At 39.6% G+C, this 17,933-nt stretch overlaps 1 protein-coding gene across 1 annotated transcript in view; it reads left to right on the forward strand.

Moving 5' to 3' along the window:
- CUBN (cubilin) overlaps positions 1 to 17,933 on the forward strand; it is a 142,788-nt gene that overhangs the window by 110,459 nt on the left and 14,396 nt on the right. The window contains exons 54-59 of the mRNA XM_062569066.1: positions 17 to 204; positions 2,578 to 2,734; positions 4,237 to 4,386; positions 11,208 to 11,408; positions 13,631 to 13,760; positions 14,714 to 14,931. Coding sequence (XP_062425050.1) covers positions 17 to 204; positions 2,578 to 2,734; positions 4,237 to 4,386; positions 11,208 to 11,408; positions 13,631 to 13,760; positions 14,714 to 14,931 — 1,044 coding nt within the window. The remainder of the gene's footprint in view (positions 1 to 16; positions 205 to 2,577; positions 2,735 to 4,236; positions 4,387 to 11,207; positions 11,409 to 13,630; positions 13,761 to 14,713; positions 14,932 to 17,933) is intronic.

The raw sequence follows: 17,933 nt of genomic DNA on the forward strand, positions 1-17,933 counted from the left end.
TTGCTACTCTCTCTAGGATGTGGTGGAATCATTCACTCAGATAATGGTGTGATCAAGTCTCCTCATTGGCCTCAAAAGTTTCCCATGAACACCAGATGCACATGGACCATCATTGCACATGAAAGCAAACACTTGGAGATGAACTTTCACAGCAACTTCCAGATCCCAGATAGCAGTGGAAGCTGCCAGAGCAGTTATGTGAAGGTAAAATAAATGTTCGTGTGAGATCAGCAGAGCTTAAAGTAGTCATGATTTCAGAGTCCTGTTTTGCAATTATAGCATCGTTAGGACTGTTAAGACACAAAATCCAGGAAATATAAACTAATTCTTGTACACTATAGTCCATTTCTTATATGCCTCAAGAATTGGTTTGTATATATTTTTATTTTTTGCCAGCAATTGAGGCTCCACCTGTTCAGTAGGGTCCCCTCACCCTATATGATCTCTTAAAAATGGACAATATGAAAAAAGTATGTATAGCTTTATAATCAGAAAACAATGAGAAAATATACTGTAATGAAAAGGCCTTTTCAATTATTCCAATAAATAAAAACCAATGAATGTTACACTATAATTCTACAAAACTTCTTTATAAATTTGTGTAAGCTGTCCAAATTTTACTAATCCTCCTTTTTTATCTCAAGGAACAAATATAGCATTCTTATCCTTCACAGATTGTTAAGAGCCACTTGTTTTCAAGGCAATAGAACAGAGTAGACATGCTTTGAATTTTTCAGTGTAATTATTTTCTCTGGCATTTGGCATATGTTCAGTGGTTTTGTGTTCCTTTTCTCCATAGCAGTACAACTCCCACTTGCAATAAAGGGCAAACATAATTGACAATATTTAGTAAGACTTGTGCAGCTATACATCTAATCTATACCTAGTAGCTTACAAACCTCAAGAGCACTTGTGTTTGAAGCCTGTGAGAAAAATAATTATCAAATTTGTATTTTCAAAGGCTGCTCTTCTGATTAGTGAAACTTTATTGCAACCTATTACTGCAATTAATATGTTACAAGTTTTACTGCTATCATTAAAGGTGCTTTAAATTCAACTTTCTAAACTGTCCTTAATGTTGTGTGCACAGCTGGTTTTAAATGGGGAAAACTGTGTCAATTGGAAATTCAACCCTTAGAGAAAAATCTGAAATTATTGCTGATGTGTGTCTCCATTTTTGAGTGTCCAGTTTGAAATGTGTGAAGGTCTCTGGATATGAGAAACTGCTGAGCAGGTGTAAGTTTCTACCATGTATTCCAAGCTGAGCTGCCAAAAATAGAGAAGTCCAAAACCAATAGTGACTTTGCAAAATCTTGGCCAGGCCATGGATTACTTATATTAATCCTTTGAGCATCTGCCCCAAACACCTGGCCAAATGAATGAGTATATTCATATGCCTATACTTACAGACTAACCTTTGGTTAATCTTTGTTTAGGATGGTTGCTTAGAGCAATCACAGATTTCTATCATTCTAGTTCCACTTAGATTTCTTTTTAAAGATATTTTAAAAATCAAATATTGTTTCTTTTGTATTTTTGATACAAGAGACTAGTAAAAAAAATCTGTTTAAACATACTGATGCAAAATAAATGTATTATTATAGTAAGTCCTTTTTTACTTTTTCCTAAAGTAGAAGTTTTAAGTCCTTGGCAATAGGCATCCTGATTCTGGAAATGATTTATGCTCAGCAGGAACATCCAGCACTCAGGCATATGTTTCATTTTATGTGTGCTGAAATTCAGTGCTTAAAGTGTGAGCCTGAAGTACATGCTCAAGTAATTACTTGAATGAGTTTTCACTTAAATACCTACTTAAAGTTAAATCTGAATGTGCTTCATGAATACGTGATTTGCTTGACTGTAAATTGGCTAATGGTACACTTGAAGTAAAATAAAAAATACTATTTTTTTCCTATTATAATTTTGTGGAAAAAATAATTTTTTAAACTCCCTATATCATTTGATACTTGTTGTTAAACAAGTGAATGCAACACAGTAACTGGAATAATTTTTGATTAGCAAGACTAGATATCAAGGATCCAGACCTTCCAGTCTGGAGCTCTATATTACACTAGCATGATAGCTTGAATTTTTATGGACTTACGAATAGCATAATGATTGCATTTAATATTTTACTGTATATATAGGTATTCATGTGGACAGAGGCATGGAGAAGCATGAGATAGAGGCATTTAGCTAGAGCATAGAGAGCAGCAGAGACAAAAGTGAGGTGGACAGTGATATACATGAAGTGTTTTTCTCCAGTTCCCTGGACCTGATCTACATTGGCCGTGATTGCAGCAGCTTTGGACAAGATGACCTCCAGATGCCCTTCAAGAGGCCCCTGACCACATGTTATTCTGTGACTCACTCCTTGGAGAAGTCTTTTTGTCTCCACTTTAAAGTGAACAAAGATTGATTAGCTCCAATGTAGATGTATAAGTTTCAGTGCAAGATGAATCCCACCCTAAGTCTACAGAGAGAACAATTAATTGCATGTGTAATTCCTGGTAATGTGTTCCCACAAACTGTGTAGGCTTTGAAAGCACTAAACCATTTCCAATCTGGGCTTGTCAGGTGTGGAGAGGAAATGGTGATGAAGAAGCAGCTTTGTTAACCAGAGGATGTGGAAGTTCAGCTCCTGACCCTGTTGTTGCTCCAAACAATGTGATAACTACAGTATTTCAGTCTCAGGATGCTCCTGGGCAAGGTTTCTCTGCATCTTTCATAAGCAGTAAGTGACGATAAAGCCAGTTGGCTGCTCTAGGAGTCCATTTTAGATAAGCTTTATTTGTCTGTGTAGCAATTCATACCTCAGTCCAGTGAGACACTGAAGCCTCTGCCCGGCTTTCAGACACAAGAGTTCCCTTACTAAACACAATGGAGCTGCTGTGTACCCCCGCATTAGGACTTGCCAAAACCTCCTTGCAACTATAACTTTGTAGCTATTATTAGCCACCTCTGCCTTTTTAGTGTGCTGAAAAGAAATGAACAGGCTTTAAATTTTAAGAGTTTGTTTCTCTTCAGTTAAGCTGTTTGGAAACTAAAGCTATAATCTTCTTGAAAAAGGAAAAAGGATCTGTTCCTCATTTGGTAATTTTTAACTCTATTATTTTTTCAGAGTACATGCTGAAACTGTGGTCATTGCTCCTGTGTATAGGATAGCCTGTGTGCTTCACATAAACTGTTCTCAGAAGGAGAAATGACTCCTCAACATCTGGTCTGGGCTGGTTGTTGTATTTGCATTTTATGCGTCTCAAGTGGCATTTCTTGGGATGGCCTGTCCGTTTCCTTCATGATGGCATGTGCTTTGTGAGGGTCAAACCCACTGGAAGTGTAGGAGACAGTGCTCAGTTTCAATCATTTTGGGGGGTCTTTTTGTAGGATGCTGCCAAAGCAAACCACTATCCTTTCACTGGATTCACATTAAAACAGCAGGAAATTAAGTGCTTAAAATAGGACACTACTGAAGTACAACGAATTTTGAACTGAAACTACTTTTGATTTTATGAAGCCTGCACAGTTGTCAGTACCAGCTAACAGTGAAATGCAAACCTCTTAGTGGGGGCAATCACAAGCTATATATACCTCGTTCCTAATCATATGCTAGCACCTTGCTATGCACAGCTCTCTTTATTTTAAGCCTACAGTTTAAAATAAAAAGAAACCCCCAGGGACATGCCAGTTGTTTGGATCAGAATGAGCTCTGTGGAAAGGAACAATTCTGTGTGCTTTAGAAATGCGGGGTGGCTCCTCTCCTGCCCATCCGCACATGGCAACGCAGCAGGGAGGCGATGTGGCCGCAGGCTGTTTCCCTCTGCCTATTAGGCAGGAAGCTTGAAGGCCACCACTCGGGCGAACACGGGGATTTTCAAATGAGCTACATTTTTATGTCTTAAGTGACTTTGAAATGTGCAAGCTCCAGAACCGTAAGAACGGTAGTACTGCATCCTTCTGGTCAGTGGGGCTGGGGGCTACGGTCTGGCGTTAGCCACAACCAGTGGAGATACTGTGCGAGACTGAAGGCAGGAAGGCTCTGTGTTCCCCCAAAACACTCCTGTGTGCTTGTGTCAGACCACTTTTGTTTTCAGGCTATGTATTATTTGCCTTGGCTGTTTGACTAACCTCCTAGGGAGGGGTGAGGTGCTTGTGTACATCAGTGGCTTTGTCACTGCAAAACCAGGATGATGTTGCCACCTGGGACTCTAACCATGTCTCATTTATTTCCATTGACAGGATGTGGAGTAAACTTCACTGACCCTGCAGGTCTCATTGTATCTCCTAACTACCCTAGTCAGTATGACAACAACTTGAACTGCAGTTACATCATCGATCAGGGACCACAGTCACTGGTGATCCTAGAGTTTGAGACTTTCCACTTGGAAGGTAAATGCTTCTTCGTAATTCCAGTATGTGCTACAAGGTGTAACTTTTTACATGGAAACACAGAAGTCTCATAGCATGGAAAATGATTGATACTTTAATTTGCTGGTCCATTCTGAGAGACAGTTACAGCATTAATTTGCAGGAGTTCAGTTTTGTGTCAGTGAAGCGTTCCAGAAGAGCGGAAGATAAAGCTCATCTGCTGATGAATATCTTGCAACGATTAAGTGGGGAGTCTGATGGGTGGTGAGAGCGTAAGATTGACCACAACCAGTTTGGGTGTTTGTTCCTGCCTTTTTTGTTGTTGGCCTTTTTTTTTTCTTTTTTTTTTTTTTTTGGCCACTGGCTCACTTTGTGATCTCAGGCCAGCTGTTTTGCTTTTCAGTGCTTCTGTTTCCCTAACTGATAAAATAAGTATAAATATACTTAGGTGTTATATAAGGACATAAGAACATCTAAATAATATTTGTGAAATTGTTTTGTGAAAATAGGTGAAAGACTACAGTAGTTGAAAAACTACAAAAGTTGCTATCCTGTCCTTACCCACAAACAAAAAAGCCCCTCTTGAGATTTTCAAGGTTGCTAATATTTAGCCAAGAAAGACTAGATATAATATCCTGTCTCATTGGTATGAATGGTCAGAATTTCCTGCCTTTGATAGGATCAAATTTTTATAGTTGGAAATGTAATGATAACACAGAGGAATCGGTATGTATAAACTATTTGGGTGGCACCACATATTTTGAGGTTGTTTAAATTTGTTCCTTTAAAGTCACCTGGATAAAGAGATATTTGAGTAATTTGTTACTGAGGCTTGATGGGTAATCTGATTTTTTTTTTTTTTTCTGACTAAACCACAAAGTCAGTAGTCAGGCTTCTTGACTTTTTAAGTTTTCAAACTGTTTTGGTTTCAAAAATATTCTGGTCCAAACTTAATTTAGGTCTGAGACAAAGATTTGATTGGATTATGACTTCATCTGAAACTTCTTGTTCACTCCCCAGTACAAACTACTATTTTGAGAATAAAAAAAAAAGAAATATAAACCACAGAAATTACATGATTTCTTCACGTAGAAGACACTATTATTCTGCAGCATCAGTAGATGCACCAAAACATTATGCTGAATCATATTAGGCCTATTTTGACATCCGTGTGTATACACACATCACTGTTCAGTATTCTGTTTACGCATCAGTTACTTTATGAATGGATTCAAATTCTTATTATTGAAAAGATTAAAGCAAAGAGGTAAGTGATACAGATATAATAAACATAGAATGCCTTTAATATTTATGTAGATACATTTCCTGCAGGACTATTTGCTCCTTTATTGTTATAGGCTTCCTTAGGCTCCTGAAACCAAAATCCTTAGTCACATGAAAGAAAAGAAATTAGGATGTGAGCTAAAGGACATCTGGTTATAAAAGAGGAAGTATGACAGTCTCCCATAGCTGATTATTAATGTATTCTTCACAGCATCTTAAAATACAACCCAAGAGCAAAAAGAAATTACCTGTGGGTAAAAAAATAGGAAAGAAGATTGAAATCACCGTCTTGCAATCTATCATGCAGATGTGAAAATATGCTCAGCAGTCCCACTGAATCAGTTTAACACATGTGCCTACGGGTTTTCAGCATGAAGGCCCATAGCTCTTTTGCAAAGGCAGGCCAGTGTTTGGCAGCATCTGTTAGAGCCATTTCCAGCTATTCCACATGCAAGTAAGCATTGCACCTGTTTAGGTTATTGCTGAGTGTGGCATTTTAAATTCTTAAACATACCAGTACAGATGTTCTGAATTGGGTATTTATAGTTTAGATGCATGTCCAATTAGCATAATTTACTACCTGTTTGACCTCGTAGAAGAAATCCATTTTTGTTCATGGTTGTTTGGTAACAAAATGAAGTATCTAAAATAATGCCTGTAAGGCATACATATCTCACTGACTTTTAACTGGTTGAGATATATTCTCCAGGAAATTAGAAGACAGAAGGCAATTGGTTATAGTGCAGTGACACATTGCTACAAAATAAAATGACTTGATTGGTTAGTCACAGATTTCTGCCACAGAGTAGTATGTTTTCAACTATGATGAGACAGTTGCTCTGATTATAAAGGATGCCTGCAAAGGCTGCAGTTCACTCATAGCAATGAAATAATGCCAGTATCTGGAATCAAATGAATATGACATGCATGTAGTAAATATTAAATATATATTAAGCATTAAATATAGCAAGTAACAATACAGAGCAAGAAAGAGCTGGAGAAAAATGCATTTGCTGATTTTAAGATCAAAATTTAGTCTAAATCGACTGCTTCCTGGTAGGTAGGAATGAAACATTTGACTGACTTTTACCATCTGAAAATAGACATCTAGTTCATTTTTTTCATCCAGATTTATCTTCTCCTATACTAAAGTGAAAAAGATAGTTTGTGAAACTACATAGGTTGCAGTTTGCTTCTCTAACTCCTATATTGTGTTCAGTTATTTTATAAAGGACTGAACAAATGGGGTGAACTTTTTTCTTAGTCTTTTTGTGACAGTGATAAACATAGTCCTACATCTCTCCTTACTCCTGGGATCAAAGGTCTAGGCAAAGCCAAAATATTAGTATTAGTCCAAAAACCTTATCTATGTTTAGGAGACTTAGTATCTAGGAAGTAGGTAATCACATCTGTTTTTTGTTCACAGTCTTTATTCAGATGAACTTCCCTACAGGTGCACCTGTAGGACAGCTATGGTAGCATATCATTGCATGGCCGTAATATTCTCCAAATAGGAGTGTAACATCCAATAAACTCTGAGTTCCAAATCATGGAAAATAAGAGGAAATGGGTGGGGGCCTCCGGCAATATCTACTTTCATATTTCTGTAATATTTATACTCTTTCCATACAAAACAACCATGTTGTGTTGATACCATGTCAACCTTGGTTTAATAGCTTGTTTATTTCTCCTTTTTTTTTAAAAAACATGCAACTGCAATTTTGCAATACGAGATAGAGGCACAGCCTCATTTTTGAGTCTCCTGTATCTGCTTTCTGAGTGGTTACTAGGCAATCTAGAAAACAGACACATTTTGCAATAGACTATTTTGAAAGAGGATAAATAGAAAAGACTTGTAATTCCTTACTTTCAAAATAGAACCCTCTGCTATGGAATTTGTTAATGTATAGTATGGGAGTATATTAACTGCATAACACTTCTCCTACATTAATATTTACTATTTGTATTACCATAAAGGTCAGAAGCTGCAGTTGTGAATAAAAACTCATTCTTTTAAATTCTATAAACATAGAATTAAAAGGCAGGTTCTACTCCCTAAAAAAAAGCTGTGGCTATAAGGCAGAAAGATGGGAAGACCAGACAGTTATGTTACTAGTGATCAGACAATTGGGGATCTAAATACGGTCAAGGTTTTGTGCAGGCACCACATAAAGGAAATGATTTTATGGATAATAAGGGAATTGGTTTTAAGTTGTTACTGAGAAACTCCTGCTCAGTGGAAAGGAGAGAACAAAAAGGGCATATTTCAAAAACATAACATAAGGACAACCGAAGCTCTTATCATGTGACCTTTGGAAACAGGAGTCAATGTATCAATGCTGAGAGGTACCAAGAGATGATAAACGGAGCGCAGCTAGATAAAAGAAGGCCTTGAAAGCAAAGGCAAGCAGCAGTTCCAAGCAGGGTGACACATTCAGAATGTCGGGCCAAGAAAACGTTCTCTGCAACACTATTTGGAATTTAACATTGTCAAGGCAAGAAGTATGAATGGTACAACACCTCTGCTGGAAAATTAGTATTTCTTGAGTGAGAGTCATAGCTATATGGAAGAATGGGAAAGACTGTATCTTAAAGATAATAATTAGAAATAGTTCACAATATTTACATTTACTTGGATATGAAGTCCTAGAGAGATCTAACTCATAGACATGGACCTAGTCAGGGGAGGCAAAATCATGAGCTTGTCAAGAAAGGAGATGCAAGTGAAGACTTGGTGACAGGGGAGGGGAGAAGCTCACTTATTGAATGATTTTGTTGGGAGACAGAAATAAGATTTTAGTTTGAAGAGAAAGAGGCAAGGGAGGGAAATAGATCTGTGGACCGTCAGCATAGAAATGGCAGCTGAGTCTGTGTTTGCAAATGAGATTATACAGCGCAAGTGGGGAGATAAAAAGAGAGAGACAAGAGAGGAGATGTCTCACTGAATCTTCTCAGAGGTATTGAAGGAGAGAATACATTAATACCAAAAGCAAGCTCTCAGTAGACAAGATTTTATGGAGAACAGAGCTGGCTTTGTGGAAAGTGCCTGGCAGCTCAAAGAGGATGTGGGTCTGACATCTGGCTAAGAAAAGATCTCTGCAGACTCATGAGAGCTGTTTCATTGTAGTGCAAGGGGCAGAAATGGAGCTAGAAAAGATCTAAGATAGAATTAGAAGAAATGAACCACTGAGAAGAATTGCTGATGAGGTGCTGAGTATGTTTAGAGGCTGAAAGTATGACACAAGGAGATGGGGTAGCGGAACCTGAGGTTGGGAATTATTTAGGGGAGAGTGGCATTTCAGTAAGGCAAGAAATTAAAGAAAAGTGTAGGTGAAAGAATGAGTTAATAGCATAGAGATCAAACAATGATCAGCCCTACCAGGATCCATAGGGATCATAAGTGATATTGGTCCAAACTATGGCACATTCAGAGGCAGAGATGAAGCCTTTGCTCACAGTCCTAGATCAACCATTTTATTCATTCCACTACTGCAAAGCAAAACAACAATTTGTGATGGGTGTTTTGGACCTTTGCTTTGCCGAGAAATCCATTTCATGCCTTTCTCCAAAATGTTTTCAGAATAAGATCTAAGTTGCTTTCTCAAATATTTCCCATTTTTAAGCTGTACTTGTCTCCATTTCATTTTTTCAGTTCTATATATTTTAACGCTGATCACGTTTTTTTAATTTTATCACATTATCAAGTATACTCAAACTAGAGTAGGATGTGGAGAATATTTTTAATTAACTATTTTATAATTAACAATTTAATCAGTTATTTGATGAGGCTGGTTGCATTCATCTTAGTAACTCAAATCAGAGTCACACTGGCACCCTATTCCACTATTAGCATATTTGTAAAGCAAGTTAGAGTACATTGTCTTCATTGAGAGCAGAGAGAATTTTTCAACTGAAACTCCATAAACGAGCAAAATTATATCTGGCTGCTGGGGTCACTCTGTCCTTCCTACGAAACAGAATTATCCCTCCATTCCTATTTGCCATCCTGTTCGATATGAGTTATCCTGTTTTCTACGACACTAGGAAATAGCTTGTTTTGATGGGACAATCTGCAGGAGTCACTCCTCTGGAAAATTAGGCCCAGCATCTCCTGCTAAACTTAAATAATTCCTGATTAATCCTTTGCAGTTTAACTAACTACTCCATTGCTGCTAATAGATTGCTAACAAGACAGCTTAACCTCGTGAACATGCAGCACTTCCTTTATGCTTGTAAATGATGAAAAAATACCCCCAAACCTCTACCACGTTGTTCTACAAACAATACAACTAATGAAGCTTGTTTTTCCATCGATGTGTGTGCTGTGTTCCTCACCTACAACCCCGACCCAGCTTCCTTGCGTGACCCACGTGGCCTCCCCTGCGCCCCACGTAATGCCCAAGCTCCTGCCACACATCCCTCAGACCAGCCTGTGTCCTGCCAACGCTGCCCAGGGACCCGGCTGTGCCGGACGGCAGCGCCGTGCTCCCCAGTCCATGGCTTGGCAAGTCCGTGGGCTGGCCGCCTGTCTGCCCAAACGTCAAGCCCTTGTACTGAAAATACTGCATGGCCTTCAAGGAGGACGTTCCTCTGAGACGCCAGCTCAGCCACGGACTCTCATGAAACTTATAGGGGCTGAATACATTTGAACCCTCCCCTCTCAGTCAAATCAAAAGGAGGATGGCTCACTCCTCCAGAAAATTAACTGCATGTGAGAAACTAATGGGGGAAAGAAAAGCAGTAGGATGCTACTTTCCCCATTTTCAGCTTTCTTAGGGTTTCTGAATAGGCAGCTTTTCACTCACACTTCGATCTGTACTGATTTGTTCCCTAAAGTAGATTGCTTGAGATTCAGTTTCTTTTCCTATTGCTCTGTCATCTCCCATAGATTTCCCCTGACTGCCACAGTGTCAGTATTTCCCTGGCAAACTGCCAGATTAAATTCACAATTTTTGTCTTGTGTGTCAAGCTGAGGAATCTGGGTTTGAATGCTCGAAAATTGAGGGAGTTTAGAGAGAAAGAAGAGAGCTCCAGAACCTATTAGTAATATTGGCTATTTTTTCACTTTCCCAGATTCTCACTCTTAAATCTCATGAAATCCACTACACTGAGTACTGACTTCTACATCACGGGAAAGCAAAGCACCCATGACATTGGTTGCCTGTACAAAAAGTGCAGCTCTTTTGATCTACAGTGGAAATCCATAATTTTGGGAGGTCTGCACATCTTGTAGATGATTTTCACTCATCTATAAATGCCAGAGAACCCTGGGGGCCTGGAGCCTTTTCCAGCTCACAGGATGTGTTGAATGAGACCAATTCGATGCCTTACACAGTGTCTCTTTGTCTTTTCCTATCTCAGTTCTTCTACAAGTTGAAAACTACATTTACCTCCTTAACATATGTGAAAGGTTAAAAAAAAGACCAGCCCTGAGATCCTGAGATGGAAAGTAATACGAAATTTAATTCTTATTTTGTATGAGGTCTACGTAAGCTTGAAGTTCAATAAATCACACTGAAAATATGCTGCTAATGTTTCTGCATTGTGTGTCCACACAGCCCCGGCACTCTTGAGCAGAGTTTGTCTTTATGATGGAGTAAGCATTTTCAGTGGGACCAGAGTTACCCCGCATCCTCTCATCACACTTTGTGGCAATGAGCTCCCTGCCCCAGTCAGCCTCTTTGGGCCGATGCTGCTCTACTTCTACACCGACTCCCACATTGCAGGCTTTGGATTCCAGGCCAGATACAGAGCAATTGGTGAGTACCCAGATCCTGAGCTTTAGGCGGTGGAGAATACTCAGACTAGAGCTTAGTGTAGGAAATGTTGGACCTTACTTTGGGAATCCCTTAGATAGATATAAATGGTTCATATTCCCTCTGCACTTGCCAAAAAGAGCACTCAGGACCAGGACATGGGACTGTTTGGTGTGTGCAGTCACTGGCTGATGTGTTGTGTCACAGTCCTCATGTCAAGACATACATGGAACCAACTCAAATTCTGAAACATTTTCCATCTCTTTGTTGGACCAAAGGAATGCAACCTCTTTTGGTAATTTTTTTTAATCTCTTTTTTTGGAGCAACATCTCCAGTTTATTTAACTGAGTTCATTTGAAAGATTTTATCATATGCAGAAGGCTGGCCTAGTTCTCAGCTATACTAAAGCTACATTACACAACACTGGAACCAGACATGAACCTTTAAATGGCCTCAGCTATATACCTTCATATGATGATCTCTTTGCAATGCCAAATATTAATGCACTAGGTTCTAGATTCTCAAATAAATAAAGAGTGGGATCTAGATATATTTTTCATTTTGAAGAAAAATTTTCACCAAAAACTTTGTCATTCACATGAGATTTCCTTTTTTTTTTTTTTTTTTTTTTTTTTGACGAGAAAATGTATATTAGAAAAGGAAGTTTCCAACTGAGTCTAAGATTTACATCTGCACGGATAAAAAAAATCACAAGAGATGAAATAGTAGTATTTTCTAGATTTAATTTTTAGGGGCAATATTTTGATTTTTGAATGCTATTTCATTTTTCTAATGCCAGAGTTCTTAACTTCACGCTTTCTTTTAATGCATTCCTCATGCTCAAAGCCACAGCAAAAAAGCATAAGGTTAAATACTTTGTGTAAAATGAATGACCTGATACAGATAAGACAGGGAATGCCTCTGAAAGATGACAATGTACAGTTACTCATGAAAAAGACCTTCATAACTCACTCAAGTTGGTTGCTGCTATCAGACTTGTGACTTCTGACATTTGAGAAGTATGACTGCAGCTTTCTTAGTCTGTTGCTGTATACAAAGCAGAGTCTAGCAATTAACATTCCTCTTCCCTCTATTTGTATTGTTTGCCCCCCCAAAAAGGAAAAAGCCTTCCCCCTTCTAGTATAGAATAATACTGCTTCTTTATCCTCCTGGCTCCTGTCCTTTCTGTTCCAGTGATCCAAGCTGCCAGACTGAGCTGTGGCCGAGGAGCCAGGGGCTCTGCACCCAGGAGCACCCCGTATGGTGGTGGCCTGGGCAATGGCATGTCCTTTAAAATATGAAAAGCTGTGTGTGGCTTTCAGCTGTTTATCAACAGGATGCAGGGAGACGTTTTTGCCAAGTTAAGATTATAAAAGAAAGGCTCAAGTTAACAATGGAGATTAGAGTTGGTTTTATAATAGTTTTTGTTCCCTCAAGCACTGGAGCTGGGAACAAACGTTAGCCCACATCCTGGCCTCATCAGCAGCCATGGTGAGCAACCCAGAGAAACCAAAGCAGTGCCCTTAGCTCCCAGCTGCAGAGTTTAAATTGCTCCTCATCCAGCAAGCAAGTATGCTGTCCTCCATCTCAGCAATCTCTGCTCTGGCAAGGCACAGCACAAGGTGAGGGGAGAATGGTCCCTGGAGTGAATGACACCCAGGGACTCCTCTCTTCCCTGCTGCACAGAACGGGAGGTTACTACACCAACAGCAGTGCCCCAGCTCTGCCAGGACATAGAGGGATGATAAGGCTCTGTGTAGAGGTTTTTCAGAAAAGTCAGGGGTGGGACCATGGGTGCCAGTGTGGCTGCTTTCATGTCAGTGACATTGTGGAGCAAGGATTTGAGTGAGGGGATTTCTTTGACCATTTGTCAGCTATGTTTCTCTCTGTGAGCTAGGGTGGGCACAGAGCTTCTCTGGATACCCGCCTCACCCTGCTGCATGGGGCACCCTCTTCACCCCACTATTGCAGCTGGTTACAAATCAGGCTCTTACACTGCACAGTCAGTGCTGTTTGGCATGGACCAGGTGACCTGTCATTTCAGTGCTGACATCCAGTCTTCCCTTGCACAGCACCGCTTCATAGAGATCTCTGCAATTAATTTTTCTAGGCATGGCTGTGATGATTGTTCCTAATTTATCAAAAATCTCCTGCAAGAAATATGAGCATTAGGACAAAGTTAGCATTCAGACCCTAGTAACTCTTCCTTCTGCTTCCCTTGCAGCATGTGGTGGCACTTTCAATGGCTCTGTTGGCATTATCAGCAGTCCGGCCCATTCAGTTCTAGATTATCACAACAACATGAACTGCTCATACCACCTCACCGTTGGAAATGGCAAAGTCGTGGCCCTCAAGTATGTAATCTAAGTTCAGCTTGTCACCAAGGGAGGTATCTGATTCCCTTGTCACCAAGGGAGGTATCTGATACCAGTTACAAATAACGACAATTAGTAATTTTCTCCCTGTATTTCCCTTTTCCAAAGGGAAGGATGAATTAAAATGGGAAATTGCCACTGAAGTCATTCATATCAACCTGAGGCTCCTTTATGTCTTACTCTCAGTTACTTGTTATGTGCAAAACATCACCATAATCATATCTTCCCACTTTAATTAGAAGGCAGACTAAGAAATTGTAAAAATGCAGCTTACGCCCTTTGTTAAATTCTTTCAGTCTTTGAAGAGTTATGAGGCTTTTGTGAATTGATATAAGAAAAACTGAAATTCTGTTAGAAAGCTGGTACTCACCTTACAGCCCAAGTAATAATATCCACCCAGAAGATGTATACTTCTGTGTGTGTGTGCTGTCCTACCTAAAAAAGAGATCTGGCTGCCACAAAATGTTGCTACTGAGAAATTAAAATTATATATATTCTTCTGTCAGATATATGCTGACTCTGAACAAAGGCAGTATTCCCCAACTAAATGGAAGACAGTTGGTCTGCAGTGTGAGCTTGAATTTCATATGCCTCTCATGTGCCCAAGGAAATTGCAGGGTTAGCAGTCTGCAAAAGTGAGGGAGGGTATGTTTGGACAGGGGAGGTCTGCTTCTTCACAGAAAGCTGAGGTGGGCTGACAGCTTGTCTTGTGAGAGGCCCATTTCTTTGAGGTTGGTTGGTTGTATTGTTCTGCCATGCAATTTATAGCTTTTCTTGAGCTTGTCTTCTTAACAGAGATTTCTGTGGTATCTGCTTATGTGTGGTTTTGGTCACTGCTATTACTTGTACCTTTCCTCAAGCATTAAAGACATACGTAATTTTGGAATAAATGTGGAAATGCTGTACTCTAATGCTCCAAGTATATTCTACAGATTCAACAGCTTCCAGCTTGAAATGTCTCCCTCCTGCTACAAAGATTATGTGGCTGTATACGATGGTTCGGGCACCCACGCTCCTCTCCTTGGGAAATTCTGTGGGTCAGAACTGCCCCCGAATGTCAAGAGCTCCAGCAATAACTTGTTCCTGGTGTTTAAGACTGACTTCTCTGGAGCAGCCAGGGGATGGAAAGCATCTTTCAGGGAGACCTTAGGTAAGACTATTATGAGACTGGTAACCCCAAGTGTCTGCTGAGAAGTAATTTCCTTTGGTGAGTAGCTGTTACAGCCTCATTCACCAGGGGTGTTGGAAACAAAAGGTTTCTTAGTTTTTTGAACTGGCTAGGTAAAAGACTAGGATTATGGGATCCCTGGCTTCCAGCCCTGGCCTTCTTATTTTTTGCTTAACCTTTTCCTGTGTCTCCAAAGGCACAGATGTTTCTTGGGTGACTGAGGGCTTAGTAGCACCCAAAGTCTTCTCTTTTAGAGGAAATCTGGCAAAACCTGAGAACATCCTTCTGTAGTGACAGGTTGGTGATGCCCTGAAGATGCCTCCCTTCCATCCATCCTCCATTTCCATTTCCTTGCAGTCCACTCCCATCTTTTTAAAACTAAAATGTTAAAATCAGTTAAGATTGGGGTGCTGATCTCCGCTGGGAGCAGAGATCTGGGAAATTTCTGGGATCAGTCTGGATAGTTGACCCACTCATAAATCAGATCACACTGAGAAGACATTCATCATAAAATCTGTTTTGATGAACACAAAAGTCAGAGGAAAAGCTTCATTATTGCCTTAAAGAAGTTTAAACCAATGGTCTATTTTTAAGATCTATGTTGAAAGGGAATTTTTAAACTTCTTATAACATCTGAATTATTATGGAACGATAAGCAACAAATTATAATTATATGTACATTAATTTCATGCCATCACTACTAGTTTGTTGTGTAATTAACTCAATGTTTTTGTGATCTAGAAAGAAGTAATTGTCCGGTTTACAAAGCTGGTGCTCAGTTCAGAATGAAGGGCCTTTGTGGCAGGACAAACATAGTCTACTGCTGAGTCACTGAATCCCCTCCCCACCTCTAGCCAGTGACTTTCTCATTTGATACAGTCTGAGAAAGTATTTACAGATAAGGAAAATAACTGGTTCTGCAGTCTTTGCCAAGAAAAATATTCCCACAGAACCTCATGGTCGTTACTATTATTAACTCTTTTTTTACTTCATTCTAAGTAATTGCTGCAACAATCTTTAAGTTCACTCTTGTGAACTGTTCTTTCAAGTAATGTAATGTTGCTTCGTATGTCACTGTTTTTGAACCGTTAGGCATCAGTTGTCAGAGATCCCCAAAAGCCATGGGTCCGTGTTTCCAGGGTGAGATCATCAAGAACTCCTCAAGCTCTTGCTCTTCCTGTTGGCATATAGTCAACTCTTTTTGCCACTGACTTCATTTTTATTTATACAGCTGGCCAGAAAGCCTGCTTAAACATACAACAGAAAACAAGCCAAGCTTTCCGAGTCAGTACCAGGCCTGATTATTTTCCAGAGTGAAGATAAGCTTTTTATGAATAATTTTTAATATCTTTTAGGCTGACTTTTGAAAGTACATTTCCACAGGCTCTTAAGGAGAGGGAGAGTTGTGATGTTGCAGGACTTATTTAGAGGCAATGGTGTTGCCCTGAAAGATGGCCCTGCTGGAGGTGTGGGGTGTGACAAAGAGCCCGCAGTGGTGAGACACTTAATGCTAGGTTGTTCTTCTCCTCTGTGGGAAGCAAGCCACAGGGACTAAACCACACAGCCTTGAGGCAACCTGACAGCCTCAAGCTACTGCAGAATGGACGAAAAGTAGAAAAGTATATTATAAAAAGAGAAGATGAGTCACAGTCCTGCTGTTTGACTTCTCTGAGCAATAGAGCCAGGAAAATTTGTGACACATCTTTGTAATACAAGTTCTGAGATTCTTCTTCAAGTGAAAGAGAATAAAACCATGAAGATCGAAAAGCTCGTTGTTCTAAATGGTGCTTTACAGTAACTGCCTCATCGCTGCCGAAAGATAAAACCTATGTGGTTTTGTAAGAGTAGAAGTACAATCAGATGACAATTAATAATGATAAATCTCCTGGATAAGGAATATGAATCTGTAGAGCAACAACAAGCCTCATTCTCTGTTGGAAGACAAAGAGTACATTATTCTCTAGTTACCCTAGGGAAGCACAACTGGATAACGTAATTATTGCACTCTGTTTAATGTTGTGAGTGACCCTGATTATGTGTGGAAAGAAGCAAGCAGAAACAGTAAACCCTTTTGTAGCAAGCTAAACTAAACTATTTCCTTTCTTTACAAGCTCTTCCAATTTCTTTCCTGATTAGGCTTCTCTCAGGGATACTGCCAAAAGCCAGGGTTATCTATTGTTCATCTCTTGTTAATATTATTAATAGGGACTCAATGGACTCAGTCTGATAACCAGTATGGTGAGAGAGAAGAGAGTAGATGAAGTAGGAAACCTACAGAAGCCTAGTAAGATCTACAGTAACCAGGCAGTCTAAGAGTTAAACCCTGAAATATGTGTAGAGAAACATGCTCTGTTTTAATTAAAGCAATTTCTTTGCAGCATTCATCCTGCATTAGAATATTGAATTCCCCCCAGTAGGCAGAAGCAGCAAACTAACAGAAAGTACAAAATAACATTAATTTGATCCTTGTTCATGTAGTTCTGAGGGCTTATAAGTTCACTGACCACCTCTGCTTCCAACAGAGTAGTAACCCTGTTGCTATGTTTGGAGACTTATTGGTCTCATATTTGGAATCACTGGACAGGCTCTCAAGCTAAGCTGATGAATTGAGCTGACTAGGGGATCCCAGCTTGCTGCAAGCATTGGATTTATGGAAAGAAAGACTCCTCCTCTTGCCTTAGTTACCACTGACCTTTTTTTTGCCTCTGCTTTCAGTCTGTAAAATGAGAGTTATACCTCCTTACCACAGTGAGCGTGTGCTCCTCTAAGCAATCAATAAAAGAATGATGAAAAGAGATAAATCAATACAAGCTTAAGAGATTTCATTACATCAGATGTCTCTGTAAAGGAAAAAGAGCTAAGTTCTCTCCCTGAAGAGTGAAGTCTGGAGGTCTGAGCTTGTAACTTGGCCAAAGCTCTCCTGATCCCCAGCAACAAGAGGAGACCTGAGATTTTCAGGTGACCCTGGCTGGCAGGAACAAAAA

The sequence above is a fragment of the Rhea pennata genome, chromosome 2 (assembly GCF_028389875.1).
Source record: "Rhea pennata isolate bPtePen1 chromosome 2, bPtePen1.pri, whole genome shotgun sequence".
Taxonomy (NCBI): domain Eukaryota; kingdom Metazoa; phylum Chordata; class Aves; order Rheiformes; family Rheidae; genus Rhea; species Rhea pennata.